This window comes from Crocodylus siamensis, chromosome 1 (assembly GCF_052110815.1).
Source record: "Crocodylus siamensis isolate JL-2025a chromosome 1, ASM5211081v1, whole genome shotgun sequence".
NCBI classification, from domain to species: Eukaryota; Metazoa; Chordata; order Crocodylia; family Crocodylidae; genus Crocodylus; species Crocodylus siamensis.
Window position 1 is genome coordinate 190,859,153 of NC_143395.1, and position 19,325 is coordinate 190,878,477.

At 43.5% G+C, this 19,325-nt stretch overlaps 1 protein-coding gene across 1 annotated transcript in view; it reads left to right on the top strand.

The window, feature by feature from the left end:
- Positions 1–433: 433 nt before the first annotated feature.
- Positions 434–19,325, top strand: part of JAG1 (jagged canonical Notch ligand 1) — a 37,692-nt gene continuing 18,800 nt past the window's right edge. Inside the window, exons 1-3 of the mRNA XM_090051351.1 lie at positions 434–855; positions 2,231–2,536; positions 12,963–13,014. Of these exons, the coding sequence (XP_089907477.1) occupies positions 778–855; positions 2,231–2,536; positions 12,963–13,014 (436 nt within the window). The 5' untranslated portion in view covers positions 434–777. The remainder of the gene's footprint in view (positions 856–2,230; positions 2,537–12,962; positions 13,015–19,325) is intronic.

Sequence of the window (19,325 nt, forward strand, 5' to 3'; positions counted from 1 at the left end):
TGTCTATATGTAGGGATATGTCTATGTATTGGAGCATATGTGTGCATATGCCTGTGTCTGTGTATGCATGTGTGTATATGTGTGGCTAGGTCTATGTACATGCACATGTATGTATGTGTCCACGTATGCCCACATGAATGCATATGCACATATGCGCGTGCGTATCTATGTGCATACACGTGCAGGTACAGATTTGCCAGACATGCACAGACAAATGCACACCCATGCATCCCCCGGGGGGCCGTGTGCGCCCCTAATGCATACATAAGTGCGTGTGCCTGTACAAGCCTGCGTGCGCGCCCAGGGCCTGCGCGCGCGGGCGGACGGTCGCACTGGGACCCCTGCCGGGCAGGGCAGAGCAGGGTGAAGCCCCCCTCGCCCTCACGCGCATGCGCCGGGGGCGTGCGGGCGCGGTGCGGTGCGCTGCGGTGCGGGCGTTGAGGGCGGGGGCCGCCCGGGGCGTCGCGCCGCCTCTGCCTCCTCCTCCACCTCCTCCCCTCCACTCCCCTCCCCCTGCCCGTGTGCGCGGCGGCGGGGGCGGCGCGGGCAGACGCGGCGGGCGCGCAGGGAGAAGAAAGGCGCTGCTTTGCATGCGAGCCGCGCGCGGGCGAGCCGGGAGCCTTTGAGCAGCGGCGGCGGCGGCGACCCCGGCCCCCCCGGCCCCGGCTATATAGGGGCGCGCGCGGCGGCGGCAGCGGCAGCGCCGGGCGGCTCGGAGCGGGAGCGGGAGCGGGAGCGGCGGCGGCGGCGGCGGCGGCGGCAGCAGTGGCAGGAGGCATGCCCGTGCGGAGAGGAGCCGGCCTCCCGGACCGGGCGCGCCGGCTGCTGCTGGCTCTGCTGTGCTTGCGCCTCCAGGTGCGTGCGGCTGGGCGCGGGCTCTGGGCACAGCGCGCTGCGCGGCGCTCGCCGCTCGGCTCGGGCTTCCCTTCCCTTCTCCTCCTCCCCTGCCCTCTCCGCTCCGCTCCGCTCCGCTCCTCTCTTCCCTTCCCTTCCCTTCCTATCCCCCTGGTTTCTTGGGAGAGCGAAAGTCCGGTGGTGCTGCCTCCTGCACCCGGTTCCGCTACCGCACGGGGGGCGTGCGCGCCGATAGCGATACACACACACTATATAGACATACTCTGTATATGTGTACGGACACATATGCATATACACTCAAGCACACATACACTCAAGTACACGCACACATACCAACTCAAGCGTGTGTGTGTGTGTGTGTGTGTATGTATGTATGTATGTATATGTGTACATGCTCAAGCACCCATACACTATATACATAGACACACACATGCTTATGCACATACACACTCAAGCACCCACCCACACACACATACAGACACACACACGCATGCGTGTATATACTCGAGCACCCACACATACACTCAAGCACACATGCATATACATTCAAGTATGCACACCTGTGTGTGTGTATATACATGCATGCCCACCCACATATACGCACATATATGTTTACACACACACACTCCTGCTTTAGGAGTCCAAAGGTCTTCCCCTGCTTTTATAGCAAGCTTTTAATGGTGGCTGATCAGGCTAGTCAAAGCCCCAAATTAGTAGCCCCTTTCCCTTCCTTCCCTCAACCCCCACCCCACTTCAGTGAGTGTTTTCCCTATAGATTTCTGAGGGGGAACCCCACCTTAATTGATGCAAATAACTTCAGGAAAGCTCCCCTCCTAATGTCAGGTAATTAAAATAATCTGTAGGGGCTAATAGGCAAGATTACAGGGGGTCGTCTGTTCTGGGGGCTTCGCTTGCCTGTGTGTTCATCTCCAGTGCACCCCAGAGGTAGCATTTAGGGTGCCACCCCCACCCCCAATCCCACTTTATTTTGTTGAAAGCTGGTCCTCTGCATGTTGAGTTGGACTTTCTAAGACTCTCAAAGATTAAGCCAGGACCTGGAGTCTTTCAGCTGTGTGTGGCTACTCCAGGCTTCTTCTGCAGGGTTCATGGTAGGGACTGGAGATGAGGATTTATGGACTTTCTTGGGCAAGGCTCAGTAACTTTCGAAAAACCAAACCAAAACAAAACAAAACTGCAAGCTTGGCTTTTCATAAGGTTTGTTCTTCTTTTGTTGTGGTGGTTGTTTAAGAAAAGGTCCCTTTATTTAGACTGGATTTTACCTCTCTGCAGACTTATTAGAGAGACCTTCTTTTTCTTTTTTTTTTAAAGAATAACTTTTTTTTTTCTTTCTCCTGGTGTTTTTTGGGCTTAACAGGTGATTCTAGCATCGGGACAGTTCGAGTTGGAGATCTTATCCATGCAAAACGTGAATGGTGAACTGCAGAATGGGAATTGCTGCGATGGCACCCGAAACCCAGGGGATAGAAAGTGCACCAGAGACGAGTGCGATACTTATTTTAAAGTTTGCTTGAAGGAGTATCAGTCCCGGGTCACTGCTGGGGGGCCTTGCAGCTTCGGATCCGGATCTACTTCTGTCATCGGAGGGAATACCTTTAATTTAAAATACAACCGGAATAGTGAAAAGAACCGGATTGTTCTGCCTTTCAGTTTCGCCTGGCCGGTAAGTGAATTGGAGAGTGTGTGTGTGTAGGTGCTCTGCTTGCAGAGGTATTCAGCTGAGTTTGGTTATCCGCATGGTGGAGTCTTGGCTTAACATCTGTTGAAGCTGGTGTGGGATCCAGTGGTGGGGGGGCATGGAGGAAGGATCTTTGCAAAGGGAAAAGGAATCCCATTTACAAACAAGAAAAACCTGGCAGAGGCTTTTTCCTCCCTGAGCATAGAGTGTTTGAATGCAAACAGTAGTAGTATTAGCAAGTCAGATGTGCCTTGAGAAAGTCCTAAATGACTTGGGGAAACAAACCCAGGATTTCTGTAATTCACAACCTGAATAAATCTCCTTATTATTTACAAGGTCAGAAGTTCAGTTTTTGAGGTGGCTACAATGATTCCATGTGGAAAGTGTGTCACTGCTGGCCTTCCCTTGCCAGTGTTTGGGGAGGCTTCCTGATGTCCCCCAAGGGAACCCTCGCTGCAGTGCTTGGTATGGATGGGAACTGCTTCTCTGAGCAAGCTGCCAGCTTCCCTGTGGATCTTGTTATGCCCTTTAGTTCCTTGTAGTCTCTGGAAGCTACAGGAAAACAAGAGCCTGGGCTTAATTTTTGATTGCTCGGAAAGAGGTAACACTTTAATATAGGAGAGGGCTTCAAATGAGTCATGAAGCTGCTGCCAAGAGCTGAATAGCCGCTTTTGAAACATCTGTTGTCTAATGGACCTCACTTGTCTGTGTGTGTGCAGTTTATGTTGTTGTTCTTCTGTATATGTGACTTTTAATTTGGCTGGCCTACCTGTTGGGGGCAATATTTTTGAAGGTGGATGCCAAAACTGGGCTCTGAACCTACCCCTCTCCTCCAAAAGCCAAGTGTTGGATCTTTTACTCTTCCCTTGCCTAAAAAACGTGTTGAGCAAATATATCTCCCAGTGCCCTTGCTGGGCATTTCTGAAAATCCGCCTGTCTTAATCTTAGGTGCCTACGGTCATTCCTGCAAGGGAAGAAAGTAAGTACTATTAAATGCATGCTGGGGAGGTGTGACTAATTTCACAGTCCCTGCCCTTGCCAGCAAGCTTGAAGTGTGTAGCTGTTCCACCCCTTCTAAAACTTGCCCCATCCTATCTGGATAAGGACCAGCAAGTCCCTGGGAGGGCTCAGATTGCTGATTTGGAGCTGCCCCTCAGCTCCCCCCCTTGGACAGTCACTGACTCCATAATCGCAGCCAGCCATGTGTTCCTTGCTGCCTCCTACCTTCCTATACTGAGGATCAAGTCCTATGAACTGAAGCTTGCAGAGGCCCGAGGGTGAAATAAAGTCCACATTTTTAAGGAGATAGAATTACAAAGTACAATAGTATAGCTCACAGAAGTATTCTCTGTTGGAAGTATAAGCCCTGTGTGGGTTTTTTTTTTACTTGAAATGAGATAAAACTGTTATCAAATATGCAATCAAAGGGATAAAGGGTTTTGTAAAAATCTGTGGTATTTGAAGTACTGCCAGTGGCTGTAGTGCTGCTTTTGTCATTTTTATGAAGGGCAGGCTCATCTAGGATATCTTGTCTCACCTTCAGAAACACCTGAGGATGTCTTTTTTTTATATATTTATAGATCATTTATAATTTGTGTATAAATGAGCAGGAGTCAAACAAATTGGAATTAAATAAATATATTTTTATCAGTAATCTTCCTTCTCCCCGCTCACTCCCCCTATTCTAGCAAGCTCATCTGCATTAGTGAAAGAATTGCTCCCATTGTGCTGTTTGCTGTATCTAATTGAACAGTGGAGTCTCTTTGGTGCATCATCTCTTCTTAATTTTATTTTTAATTGTGTTGCTTTACAAGTTTAGAACCCTGTGTTGCTGATGCTGAAATTTTATGACCAGATGCTGCATACTCTCTTGCAGAAAAAACAACTTGTTTGTTCACTTCTTATCCAGCCTGCTTTCTAACTTTCATTTCCACAGGGAGATGGCTTTTACTCACTAGCCATTGAGACTTTTAAAAAGCATTGGAACAAAGGAATATTTAATGTGGCAAAGCTTTTGTTTGCCCTAGAATTAGATATACAAACTGTCTCGGGAGTGCCTAAATTTCTGAAGATAAGAACTGAGCAGTAACATAGTCTCTTTACTGTGACAGCTAATGTGAACCTGACACTGAAATTTGTTATACCCTCCTTTGATTGCTGCATTTAAAGTTTCTTTTAAACACTTACCATAATGTGTTCTCAGTGACTTAGTTGGGAGGCAATAGTTTGTCTTCACAGTGTATATCTGAGGAATTGGTACTTGTACATACCCAGCTGAAAATGCCATCAAAGATTTATGGAAGCTAGAACTGTTTGTTCATGAATTTCCAATTGCCATGCAACTTATCTCTGAATATGCATCAGTTCTGTTTTCCTCTTATTTAAGGGAGGGCTTTTCTTGGAAATTCCAACTTTAGACTCAGTGACATAAAGAAAATCAAGGCAATGAGACTCCCCTCCCTCCCCCCCCAGTCAATTGCTTCCATATGTCTGGTGTTGAGAATAGTTTATGTGTAGAACTTTATGCATTAGGCAAAATAGGGAAGGTTGGAATTTGGTCTGGTCATGTTGTTAGGTTTGGCTTGCAACACTAAATGTCAGTTTTGAATTTTTAAAAACTTGCGCAGTTCAGTTGTGCAGGTTTTGATGTATACCCTTGTGAGTAATGGGTGTGGGGATAGTGGGCCATAAATTCATTTAAGTGATTGGAGATTTGAATAAGTTGCTAGGAAACCAGGGCAACGGACCAGCATGAAGGAAATAGAGTGCATCCAGAAAGCTGCACCTGCAATAGCAAGTGAAGGACTTCAGTAAATTGCAGTTTCTCCTTAGAAATGTAGCCAGGACTTCAGTTAAGCATGGGCCCATTCTAAGGCATGGGTGATTTTCTTGATAACTTTGTGAAAGAAGTAAAGCTTTTCATGGAAGTCTAAAACCCAGTGCTTTTTCATGTTCCATTTACTAGTTTTTGCAAGCCACTGAGGATAAATTGTGCTGTGGAATGCATCTTGCCATCATAAGTAGTCAGTCAAAATCCAAAGGGATTAATTTAGACTCTGTTAAAATCACAAAAAAAAATTTTTTTAAATGGCAGTGCCTGTTGTGTCTTCTGTTTCAAAGGTGCCCTGCATTAATTCACTAAGCAAAGTTTAGCACTCAACATTTTTGTTTTTATGCAAAAAGAGATCTCTTGGGGTTCAGCAGTGCTTTAAGCAGGTCAAAGTTGGCAGTCTCCTTGGTATGCACAGCTCAGATTTCAGATAGTTTGTTTTTTCTGAAATTGTGATCCTTGTTGTTATTTAATAGTGCACCCACCAGTTGCATCAACCTACCAAATGCATAGTGAGGTGTAAAAGCATCTAAACCCACTACTGTGATATTTAAAGACAACAGTTTTGTATTTCCTGTGTTTATTTTGCCCTTGGGCTAAGAAAGTACTAACTGGCTGCCTCTTCAGTGACAAAATTTACTCCTGCTTCTGAAGATTTAAAAGAAGCTCTTTGGACTGGCACAGCCTTCTCTCCTTTTAGTATCCAGTAACCAGAAAAACAAAGACATGTTTAGCTATAGACTTTGTTTTGCTTATGTTTTTTCTTTGTTTTGACAAGAAGCTTCCAAAATATTAGCATATGTCTGATCTAATAATCTTTGAACTTGAGGGGGAAACACTATCAGACTTACGTAGCTGATGCCCCAAGTACTATATACGACTAACCAGTAGCTCAGAGGCTTTTTTTTCCCACCCCCTGCCCCTAATTAACTTCCTGCAATTGGCAGTAGCAATCTCTAGGTGCTGCCAAAACTCAGATTGCCAGGTAAGTAAGTAGTCATGCTCTGCTCAAAAATCTGTGAAATTGCATGGGTGGTATAGAAGAGATGCATGTTACACGAAAGCACCTAACTTCAAGTAGTGCAACCAGTACAGGGGATTAATGTTGATATTGGAACACCGTGGGAAACGCTGCATTGGCTGACGCTTAGGAGACCACTGGTTTGCATGTGTCTCTTTGTTCAAAATGGAGTGCTTGATTTCAGTGACCCTCTGGAACCTAATTGGCATCCAAATGACTCTTTCTTAAGAATGTAGAAGAATGATGCTTTTTTTAAGATGCCTCTTTTGCACTCTAATGGATAGATATGTTTCAGTCAGCTTGGGATTTCATGTCCTAGCTGAACCCAATTTGCTATTGCTCAGATTGTCATGGAATGTCTAAAAATACCAGTTTTTCCCTTCATATCATTGTTCTTGGTAAAATAAGGACCTGTTCCAGCTAACTTGTAATGGCATCTGGATTGGGCCCAGCATATTTCTCTGTTTAAAGAAAAAAAAAAATAACGCTTGTATTGGGAGCCTTTTCAGACTGCATAAGTTCATCATTGCTATTGTCTTTGTGCAGCCAGAAATCCAAGTGTCCACAAACAAATTGCATGGAACTGATGCTTTTTGATTAACCTAATGAATCCTACCATTGCCATTATAAACTGAAGCTGAGTATGTAAGCACACTAATTCTAAAGCCATTGAAGCTGATAAGGTAGTGTATGTCTTTAGAGTAAAGGCTTTTGTTTTTAATGAGGGTGAGTGCAGTTATTTCAGCTTCAGTCCAGTAATTTTGCGTTGTACTGTACCTGCTTGCTGCTTTCACTTCAATTCTTTAATTTGCCTTGTAGCTTGTAAACCACACTAAGGAAAATGGAGCTGGTTTTAAAAATCCTGAATTCCCACTTTTGGGTGGCGGCTTCACATGGAATCATTTTGAGGTCGTTTTTGTAAACTCTGTTCAACTCATTAACCTAAATGTGTCTTAAAGATGAGAGGGGGGAGATGTCAAAATCAAGTTGGGGGGGGGGAAAAAAAGCTCAACTGCATGGAACTCATGGTTCTGTGGTCGCTGTTCTACAGTATAAATTACATTCATCACTGTTGTAGCATACAGAAGAAACTGTAAAATGTGGATAGAAGTGGTTAAAGTGGTTTGTAAATAGTCAAATGTTCAGAGACCTTTACCAGCTCAACCCAGTTTTTATGCATTTAGGTAAATAAGTAGAAAAGCCTCTTGTTCAAGCTTGCTCTGTGTGAACCTGACTGTTTTGCTTGGCTGGCTACTAGGTATTCTCTCTATTAACCTTGCCACCCTTTTGTAACTGGTGCATTTAATTATCAGTGGGATTCTTTAAACAGGTAGGGGCAGTGACAAGAATAGCGGGTAATCTTGTTGGGGAGGGCTTTAAAGTGACCATTGAAATCTTGGCCTGCTTACTGGTCTTTGTTGACAAGCAGGGACTTCGTGAGAAAATAACCCTGTAACCAGATATGGCACTGATTAAAATGCTATTGTGATATGCTCCCTGCAGCTGAGATCACTTTAGGGGGGAAAAAGAAAAAGAAAGTTGGTTTAAAATTGAGATGCTATAGTTTAAAAAAAAATCTTTCTGGTACATTGTTTGGTTATTGCATGCTAGTTTTGTGATTAGAATACATTGCAGTCCAGCCACCCAGACGGAGGCATTGACTGCTAATATTAACCAAGAACAATGGTGTGGCCATACTGACTGCAGTGAGGATTACAGAACATAATGGGGTCTATCCAAAAATAATGCTAATACAGGACAAGCAACAGGAAGCAACAGTAGACTCAGCATAGCTCGGCTCCCAGACAAACCATGGACTCTACTTCATACAATGGCAACTTCAGCACATTATGTATTCACAGGATACTCATTATTCCAGTAGGCTTGCCAGATCAGAGATCAGCCTGGTTTATTGGATGCAGCACACACATAGTTTGGATAGCGGTACTTTTGTGTCCTTCATCATTTGGCAAGAGGGGACAGCTGTATCACAGAGAAGTTCTTGACTTCAATTACTGGTTTAGCTTCTGCTTTCGAAAGGAAAAAGCTCCTGGGAGCCGCTTATACAATTCTGTGTGTGTGTGTGTTTTATGTCCCATCATTAATGTGGAAATGAAGTGTTTACCACCATCAGTACAGCCAAGAAAGAGAAATTTGCTTCACACTATGAAGGGTAAAAGAATGCTCTGTTGCCTTTTTCATATGGGGCCATTATTGTACAGCTGTATTTTGACTGGCCCTCCAATATACTGCACAGCATGTGGAGTCAAACACTTCTGAAGTTCCCAAAGGCCTTGAACATTGGGAGGCAAGGTCACTGCTTACATTAATAAAAACCAGAACTGCATGCCAGGCCAGCTTAGGTCCTCAGACTAAAACTGGTAGTTTGGTTTATATTAGGTGGCCCCAAAAGATGCAAGCTTTATTGCACTCAACACAAGCCTCTCTCTCCCCCTTCTTTCTCTTGTGAAAAATGTCTGTATTTCATTGGCTGGCAAAACCAGTAATCTTCAGCCTTGGACAGCTGCTCTGTCAAAAATGGAGTTAGACAACAAGAACCGGCGTGATCTGGCATGCCTGTGTGGTGTCATCTTGACTTGCTGTCAGGTGGTGCCTAAGGAGAACCTTGTGGACGGTTCTGCGGAAGTGGTTTTGTGACTAGCTGAAAACCTATTCAGCACTGCCCCCCTCCCTGCCTCTTGGGTACTTTGAATTGCTCCTTATTTTCCCTTTTCCTTACCACACCCATTTGCTCACCACTCTTCCACCCCCTTTTGTCAGTGTTAGGAGACTGGCAATCTGCCTCAGTCTCAGGGAGAGCAAGAGGGTAGCTCCAAGTCCTTTAGTCTCTGGGGGAGTTGCATGTGGCTGTCAAGGCACAGGTTGAGCATCACCATGCTTAACCTGATTACCCTTTTTGATAGAAGAGAAGCTTGCACAATCATGTGGACTTCCCATTGCACTTGGCAAAGCAATGCTCTGTATGTTTTGCAAAATACCTTGCATGGTTAAACATCTCGGGCAGAAGAAGACAAAGTTTCATTGGCCACAGCCGGAAGAAGAAAGGGTACCTCTACAAATTGTACTACTGCTATGTCTCATTGAAGTGCTCTTATGTGTAGTGGGGAGGGGAAAAGGAAGGAGAGGAAAAGTAAAGAGGGTTTCAGAAGGACTTGCGGCTTCTGGAAACGTGCGGAGAGAAACTTAGCCTTCTCCCCTGTCTGTCAGAAGTCCCGAAGAACTGTCTTCCTGTATTCCTGGTCCTCTCCTGATGTATCAAAAAGGGTGTCTGAAATTGGATAATATATTTTTTTTTTGATTTTTGGCAACTATTTCTTCAGAGCCTATCATATGTTTAAAGTCTTTCTGAAATATGCATCTGCTCAGTGGAATATATTCAAAGTTGTGTCCACACAACTAATCTGGGAAAGAGGTGGCAATGCCCTGTCGAATCCCAGTGAGGACTCCTTGAGGATTGAGTTTTGGGGTCTGCAAAGGTCTTGTGGCATTATGTGTAGATCAGGAATAAATATCAAAGGCTTTTAAACTTAGTAGATGGTTCTTAAGTATGGTTCCCAACTCTCTTTGATTTCCTTTCAGTATACAATCAACCTCTACCAAAAAAGGAAAAAGATGAAGCTGGTGCTTGTCATGCTCCTTGAGCATAAGCCCAACTATCTTAATCTTCTCATAGCTTCTGTACCCCTGGTTCAAGTGTGGTGATGGTGTATTTATAGTGTGTTCTCTGCACTGAATAAACCGTGAAAGTGTGAATATTCTGCCAGCCAGTGGCTTGAAGTTCTTTTCAAGTTGGCTTTCATCTTCTGTTGGAATCTGTGCCTTCTGGTGAAGATCAGATTTACAGTGGCTAATTGGGTGTGACTCTATCATAGCTTGCTGCTGATTTGTTGCCTGGTACCTTCCTTTGATGGAAGAAGGTGCACGATGTGGAATTCTTGTGTCTGGATGTATATTTATTTGAAGATGGGCAGGGGTCAGCTTTGGGCATGAGAAAAATTAAACCTCCATGCTCTAAGTATTCATTCCTGAGATATCTTAATTGTTAATCTAAAGAGTGGGGATGACGTGCACCTTTTAAAATGCTCTAACATCTCAACAAAGTGGTCTATGCGGACAATTGCTTTCTTTTTCTGGCATGGCCAAATGAAATGCAATAGTCTGACTGTATCAATAAAGATGTTACTAAGCCACTTTTTATGAAAATTATTTGGGGAAAAAAAAAAGTCTAACATCCATGCCACTGCTTACTTTGTTCCTATTATGTTCTGCTACAAATATTTTTGTTGTGAGGGGGTGGGGAAATATTTTTGAAAAATCTTTTGCTAGGGGAAGTTCTCCAGCTCTCTCCCCATTCCCTCCCCCCATTCCATTATTAAAAGTGTTTGCTTTTATTTATTGTTATAATGAAGCCCCATGTATTTTTGGGAAATGGTCATAGGGATGTGGCAACAGCAGCACTCAAAGCCACAATTCTGCCTTTCCTTTCCTTGAGGGTGAGGTGTGTTGGTAAACAACCCTGAGAACTGAGCAGGAACTGTTGCTATGAATTTAGACAAAATATCTTCCAAAACAATTGTGCAAGGCAAAAAGGAAAACATCCTTCACTTTATTGGAAGTTGTGTGGGCTGCTATAATTAATTTTCTGCATCACCCTAATTTTCTTTTTCCCTCTAAGCTTGCAGTAACATGTCTTCATTCTCAGTGTTGTAACTAAATTGAGGAGGGATGGTGACTGGGTAGCAGTACCACAAATGAAGTGAAACGTGCATTTTAATAGGGCTCACAACTTGCATGGGAAAACCTTTTTAAAGCTGTTTGGCAGCTCTAGTCCAATCAGTCTTAGGGGTTTCCTTCAAGTTACTAGACTGGTTCTAGAATAGTAACAAATAATGTGTAACTTTTATTGATGAACTATTAACCAAAAATGGTTTGGGCTGATCTAGGTTCTGCTTAGAAGGTTGGGCACATGTCTCAGCTTGCCCAGCTTTGCTTACTTTTGAAGCCTTTTCCCACAGTTATCAGTGAACGAAATAGAATCCTAGTTTGCTTTGAATATGAAACATTTAGGCTATAGTCCAAGCTGGTGTCTATCACAAATTAGGTTTTCATTCAGAGGCTGCATGCTGTGTCCAGTCATGAGAAATAAGAAAGCAAAGCAGAACTTTTCTTTTCTTTTCTTTTTTTCTAAAGTGGGTTTGAAGTCCTGTCTGAGATTTGCACCTTGCAGCTGTTTACTACTTTAATGCAGTTCATTTCTGGTAGCACACTATTTAATAATTGCTGTCTGCAGTGGCTGCAAATGAATCTCTACCTAGTGCTGGCAATGGGATGGGAAGTAAAGAAAATAAGCCATGTGATGTGTAACTTCTCATGCACAGACCTAATTTGTGCATGCTTTTTTGTTTTTGTTTTTTCCCCCTCCCCTCCCCTCCCCCTTCCTTACTGGGGTGGAGAGAGTTGCATTCACATTAGAAACAAACAGTTGATCACCACTGTCTTGGTTTCTTGCTGAATGCTTGATCCTTCTGACTCCTCTTTTTTTTTTTAAGAATGTGGTTTATAAGCATGTTTTGGGACCATGACAGTATTGGAAAATGAAGGATCAAACTAGAGCATAGCAAGATAAAGGCAGGGCATGTTTTATTGGCTTTGTTCTTGAAGACTGAGGTAGCTTGAATGTAATAGCTGGCATTTTTCCAGCCTGAAGGGATCCCTTTGAATGCTTATGATTATTACTGGAATGGTAGAAAACACATTGGCACATTCAGTCTGTCTATACCTGTGACACATAGGTGACTAGCACTTCTTCCTGTTCTGTGCTCCTCTAAAGAGCTTGCTCCTTGGCTTTGTTTTACACTGCCTCTCTCACCCCACCCCCTTCCCAGATTCATCAGTTCTTTCCTTAGTTACCTGATACTTGTGGGAGCAGTGATGGCCTAGTGCAGACAAAGCTTTCAAAGGGGGTGCTGAAAGGCAACGTCTCCAGAGATTGCACTGCTTAGCCAGAGCATGGTAATCTTAGCAACACTCCTTGCTTTCAGGATGGAAAAAACTGTCTGGGTTTGGAAGAAAGAGAGGGCTTTTTGTAACTAAAATTCTTTTGAAGCAGCTGATTTTTTTATTTCCCCCCCCCCCGCCCTCCTCCCCCCCTGCCATGATGTATCTTTGCCAAAGGTGTTCAGTTCTTGCTACAGCACACTGTCAAAAGCTGTACTTCCTGGTTAAGAACATAAGATACATTAGTGTTGACAAAGATGAGCAATCCAAGGTGAAAGGTCTCTTAAGCTACCTTATCCAGTCTGATTTAAGGGGTTAGAGGCTTGCATTTGTCTCAAGTATAATCTGTTGCTTATTTTGTCCTAAATGGGCAAGCTCCGGAGTGGGAGAGATGGAACATCTGCGTCTAAATAAATGAAAATGGCCTATTACAGCTGTACAGATAGATCAAATATATAAAGTGTGTATGTATGCACATCTACAAACTACTTTTTTTAAAGGCTGTCTCTGCAGTATTAACAAATGTATTTCTGTTTTCACAGAGATCCTATACATTACTTGTGGAGGCATGGGACTACAGCAATGACTCTGCTAGTAAGTGTTTTTTTGCTTTACTCCATTGAAACTCCTCAGATGACTATCTACTGAAAGGCCTTTATGTTAAGAGGGCAGCTAATTTGTGGCAGCTCATTTTCCCTCCCCTCTCCCAGTCACGATACAACTTCTGCTGACAAGAACCTACACATTCTCTGCTGAATGTGGGGAAAAATGTCATACCATCATCTGCACATGTGCAGTTTGCCTATACAGATTGGGTGACGGGATTTGGGTCTGGGATGCTGTGTGTTCTTAGTGTCCTCCATTTTTAGGTGAGGAGTTGAGGGTGGATTATTGAATGGAGATGATAGGTAACTTTTTCTCCTACAAGCACCCAAGTCAGATTTTAAAAAGGGTACTTGGGAGCCTAAATCCTTTTGACTTGCAGTGGGACTTAAATGATTTGGATGCTTTCAAAACTTTATTTCAGAGCTGAAAAACCCACACAGTTTATAAAAGCCAAATAAGACTAAATGTAAAAGTTATTTTGATGACTTGGGATGAAAAACAAAGCTGATCAGCGTTTAGTTTTTTTTCCCTTGGGATGGAGGATTTAAATTTAAGGATTTATAGCTGGACACTGGAAAATATTTACCAGGTGCCACGTGACGAAGCTGGCTGAAAAGTGGGGCAGAAATCTTTTCCCTGAAATGGCTTTATGTGGTCAGTTTCAGAAACTTTCCTGTTAGCCACAGGAAGTAATAAAATCCTTGCAGCTTGTGAGCTGTGCTATTAATCGGCTGCTGTAACTGGGTGCGTGTATTCTGAAATGGTGTATTTAAATGTTAATGGGCAGAGCATGAGGTTTCCACAAAGCTCAGGATTTTGGTTTGTGCATGTATAGGGGTTCACCTTCCCATGGCATCAGAAGCCATTAGATCCACATGTTGCTTCAGTCTAGGAATTGGGTGACTTATGGTGTTCCCGGATTTTGTTCTTGAAGAAAATACTGGGTTGTCTTCCCAACTCTTTCCAGCATCCCCCACTCCCCAAAAACTCCCCCAAATGAACCCCAAAACAGACCCAACCTATCTGTGTCTAGTTGTTGTAATCCCAGTTATTTTGAAAATGGGAACTACTTGGGTTATCAACAGCAGCATGGGACTCATGATCTCCAGACTGCGTGGAAGGAGGAGCACAGATCCGTGTGCTCAGACAGACCCAATTGGAGCTGTTCTTGGGCACAGCAATCTCATATATGCAGTTCCTTTTCATATAAGAGGATCCATTCATTCCAGATGCTGCAAAGTTTGCGTAGAGTAGTAACTTAATGAAAGGTGTTAGTAAATGACACCAGGTATTGCCTAGTTTGCTCTAGCTACTACTGAGAGAGGAGCGTGCAGAGAAGACAACATCCCAGAACCATTAATCAGAAAATTCTTTGGGCCTTAGTTACACACACTATGTGGGGGTAAAGGGAAATATATCCATAGGGCCTGCTACACTGGCAGTGTCAAATTATAAGTGGAAGATGTCTCTGCATTCAAAATGAAGGTCTTGTTTACAGTAGGATACCACTTTTTTTTTTTTTTTCCCCTCTCAGTCTGGGTCTCTGCCACTTTTTCTATTATTAGGTCTCATGTATTTTCATGAAACTGACTTTCCAAAGCTACACAATGAATCCTTTCTTTGCTCCAGTGTTCTGGAAGCACAATTGTCTTCGAACAAAATTCTCATGGGTTTTTTTTTTTTCAATAGCATGTTTGACCAAGGGGCAGGCTTAGTCTTGCCTATGTTGCTGATTAAATTCTCCCAGTAGCTTTGCCAAAGTAGCTGTACTGCGTAAACCCAACCTTTTTTCTTGTGTATCACCACCTTGCTTAGAAGGAATTTGCCTGTGCTTAATGGACGGCACGCTTTCTTTTTTTCAAAGTGCCACTGAGAATAAGGTTTTCTAGAGAACGTTTCAAAACCTATGTACAATTGCCAATAAATAAAATGGTGGTTTTGTAAGTTTCTACAGAACTTCCTGTGGAACCCTAATGCTTTAATCCTTATTGAATTCTATAACTTCCCTCTGCAAGGGCTCTTAAAGAAGGCTATACCTCTAGTAGGTTCTCTGTTTTGGTGGCATATGTTGAGCTTCCTAGTGAAATAGTATCGCTAAGAATCGAGACTGCATCCGCCTCCTGCTTCTGCTTCCCTTCCTTCTGTCCTAGCCACCATAAGCTCAAAATAATCTTTCCCCTGGGTAGTGCTCATGGTGAATCCTGGCCCCATTGAAATCCAAGGGCCATGGCTTAACCTATCAGGTCATTGTCTTCATGTCTGTATTTAGATTCCATCTTTCTACTGTTAGTTATATGCTATATCAGCTCTGTTAATTGTATATATCTTGCAGCATGTCAAAGAGCTATTGTAAATTACTAGTATCAATTGCACATGAATTCCAGCAAAGCGTAAGCGGTTTTAGCCTAAGGTAAACTAAACCATAAGTAGGAGACATTCTGAGGCAAAGACGTCAAACGTAACGAATCAGTTTGGGTGGCCAAAAGCATGTTAACGTACCTTAATTTCTTTTTTTTTTTTTTTCCCCCTGAGGCTGTACTAGCTGAAATGCCAGCCCGTAGTCAAAAAGTGGTTAAAATGGCTAGTCGCTTCTAGACTAGCCTGGAAATTCTTGTCTTGTGCTTGTGCTGACAAATTGAGATGAAGCAGTTTAGAATGGCAGGTGACCTACAAAATGGGCTTGAAACCAGCCAGTTCTGATGCTAAGTGCACGGTACAAATTAAAAAGATACCAGAAGCTGCTTTCTTCCACTACATCAATTTTAAGTAGAGTAATGTTTCCTCTAACCATTTTATCAGAGGATGGATGATACTGAGGGAGCTATGAAGGTTGCTTTCCCTTGAGGCTGGCTGAATTCATTCTTATTTCTTTTGCTGCCTGCTGCTTCTCAGTACCCTTTAAAATCTTTCTTTGGGATGGAGTAGTAGCAGGCTTCTGGGAGTTCTTCCTGAAGCCTGGAGCAGTGTGCCTTTGGTAGTGTATACTGGCAGGTGGTACTGAGGGAGAGTGAAGAAAAACTAGAAAGAAAAACTTGTCATAGTTCAGGGCTGGCCAGCCTGCAGCATGCATGTCACAAGTGGCATGGGCAGCCTCTGTGTGGCACATGGCAGATCAGAGAGCACAGCAGCAGATTAGGCAGTGGATCAGAGTGGCTCTTAGGGAAGATGTGGGACTAATTTAGGGCAGACTTGCTAAAATGTTTGGCCTGCAGTGTCGTAGCTGGTTCTGAGAGAGTTTTTTTTTTTACTCTGTTGGTGATGGCTGGTGCCAGGTACTGACCAGGGTCTTAGAAGCCTGCATGAACAGTATCAGAAATTGTGTGCACAGCTGAACTATTCTGACCCGTATCAGAGGAAGAGATATTTAGTGATCATCTCTCACCCTGTCAGAAGCAAAATAATATCCCACCAATCTACCCTTGCTTCAGTCAGAGCCTGAGAATTAATGGGAGTGTTTCTGCAGAATTTGGCTGGCCATGTACACAAAGGACTAGCCAACTTGAGTGAAATGTGGCTTACCCCTCTTTGTAACAAATAGCCATCCCCAGATCTGCTGAGGGAAGGAGGAGGGATGTCAGGGTGGAGGCAAGAAAAGAAGTTGCAGCTTGTTTTCTGTTACCAAAGAGTGAACTGTTGTGAGGAGGTGAAGTAACATCAAGAACACTGTGTAAAAGGCTTTCCCTCAAAAGCAAAGCAGACCCATTGTCCCTGTGCAATTTGGGTGATGCATCCATAGTTATTCCTAACGGTAAAATATGGTGAAGACAGTGGATTAAGGGAAATCTGTGTGTAGGCGCCAGCTGTGCCTCAGATGTTAGGTGCCATTTTAGCAAGGTCCCAGTGGGAACTTTGGTGAGCTATTTAAGCCTAAGTGTAACATGAATCACTTGGCGAGTCCCACTGAAGACAAATGGATAGGCGCAGGCTTCAACATTTCTCCTGGATTAGTCTCTTACAGGAATAAGATCACTGGGTATAACAGAAGCAGGCAATTATATTGGCTGGAGGGTCACTTAACGAGTTTTGGTGAGCTGTCAAGGGCTGCAAGGGTAGCCCTGTCCCTTGATGGGTGCCCCACCCCCTGGTTACCACTTTGGGACCAGAAGTCTCACCCTTAACCCCTGACCTTTGCCACTGGAAGTGTCTCCCCTTGTCCTGGAAGTATTTCTTTGGGTGGGAGGGTCTGCCGTCTTGAAACCGGGGAAAAAAAAACTAATCATATACCAAAAAATCAAATCAAATCAAACATAGTTTCATAGTTGGTAGGGTCGGAAGGGACCTGAGCAGATCATCAAGTCTGTAACTTCAATTTTATTTAAAAAAAAAAAAGATTTTTGTCCTGATCTATGTGTTTGCATAGTATGCAATTGCATAATAGCTCAAGATACAGTCTTATTCTTCTATATTTTGTGTAGGAGGCAAGGGGGGGTGTGGTTGGGGAGTGGGTGTATGGGTGGAGGGGTGTGCAGTGTGGGTATGGAGGGGTTAGAATGGGGGGTATGGTAGGGGCCCCCACTTGCAGGCGGGCAGGGAGGCTCGAAACAGCCACAGGGTCACCAGCAAAAGCCTCTCCCAAGCAGTGGCTTCTTGTCTGTAGTGTCCCCCCACCAGCTCAGGGCTAGGGGCGGGTCAGGCCAAGCTAGGGTAGGAGGGTGGTTGCTTAGCCAAAGCAACACCTCCTGCAGGGATGCGCTGGCTTGCAGAGGAGCAGCCCCAGGGCCAGGGCTTGCAAAGGGGCCCCACGGGCCAGATGTAATTGCTTGGTGGGCCGGATGTGGCCCATGGGTCATATTCTGTCCACCCCTGGGGTATAGGAACTTTATATCTACACAGAAGAAGTGCACATTCACATTCAGGCACTGTACTGCTGCGACTTATACCAATATTGAAAAGTCTTTAAGCATCTAAATTACTCATGGCAAAAGAAACTTAAGTGACTCACAGGACTGAAAATATCTGAGAATCTTCTCCTCCATCACATACAGGCATGGGGTGAGGATCAGAGTACAAGTGAGAGCTGAGTTGGAAAGAAAACACTGTTAAACGGGAGAAAACCACAAACTACACAAGAAGTTGGTGACCTCAACTCCTAAACTGTAAAAATGGAATGGATGCCGCACTCTGTTTCAAGAGTACCAGGGTGGCTTAAAAAATGGGAAATAAGAGATGGATGCACTTCTGTGGTAGTGTCAGGGCAGCCAAGTACATTAAAGCATTTCCTAGAGGTACAAGTAGGATAGGTGTGACTTAGGGATGAAATTGTAGGTTTTACATAGTCTTGAAGAACTGTTAGCTTGGGAGTTTCTTTTGAAAACTAAAAAATCAATGGTTGTAATGAACATTTCTAAAGTTCTTTAGACAAGAACTGCCCATGCATCTTCATCAGCTTTGTGAAGCGGTTTTATTGCACTTAGTGTCTGCCTTATGTAAAATCCTAAGCTTTTTTTATTGTTGAAAGAATGAATAAACTACTTGATACATTTTACTTCTTAATACTTAAATGTGCTAATATTTCACACAGAGCCTTCTAACACATTACTGGCAAGGTGCCCTTCTACCTCAAATTTTTCTGTCTCTGGCTTATGCTTTCACACACAGAACAGTCTAGCCTGGTACTTATTTTTGTTTTTGCTCTAGGTCTGTAAGGGTATTTTGGCTGTTTTATGATAAACTTTCACTCTGCAGTCAAGTGCTTGCTAGCAGCAGGTCGTAAGGCAGTGTCAGATCATTTAAGTCACAAGACCTGGACTACAAAGTGAAATACCACAGATATATACAATGTTCCGAGCAAATGTGAAATATTATTATTATTATTATTTCAAGCTACAATTTAGACAGTTGTATGTTTCCAAAAGCTGGAAAATTTTGCTGGAATGAGATGTCTCATACAAAATCTAAACCTTTTGCTGTGAAATACTTTTAAAGGAGAGAAGGGAAATCTGTAGTGCATGCAAAGTAATTTGACTCTGCTAAGAAAGGCATCTCTCTTAGCTGACACTAAAGATCCAAGCCTAGCATCTAAAGGGATAACTTGTACAGTATTTCCCAAATAGAGTGAGCTCACTCTATGTCAACTGAATGCCAAAATCACTACTTCCTCTGCCAGAAGGAAGGTATGTTTTTCCCCATTTGGGTTTATAACCTATTTTCTAGGAGCCTGTAGGCCCTTAATATCCAGTTTGTAAAAGTTGTCTATTAGGCTTCTGCAGGCTGATGGCCTGAGATTTTCATTACTGCCAAAAATAGGCAATATATTACTAATAACGCATTAAGCAGAGCAAGATGTATGATGTATCAAA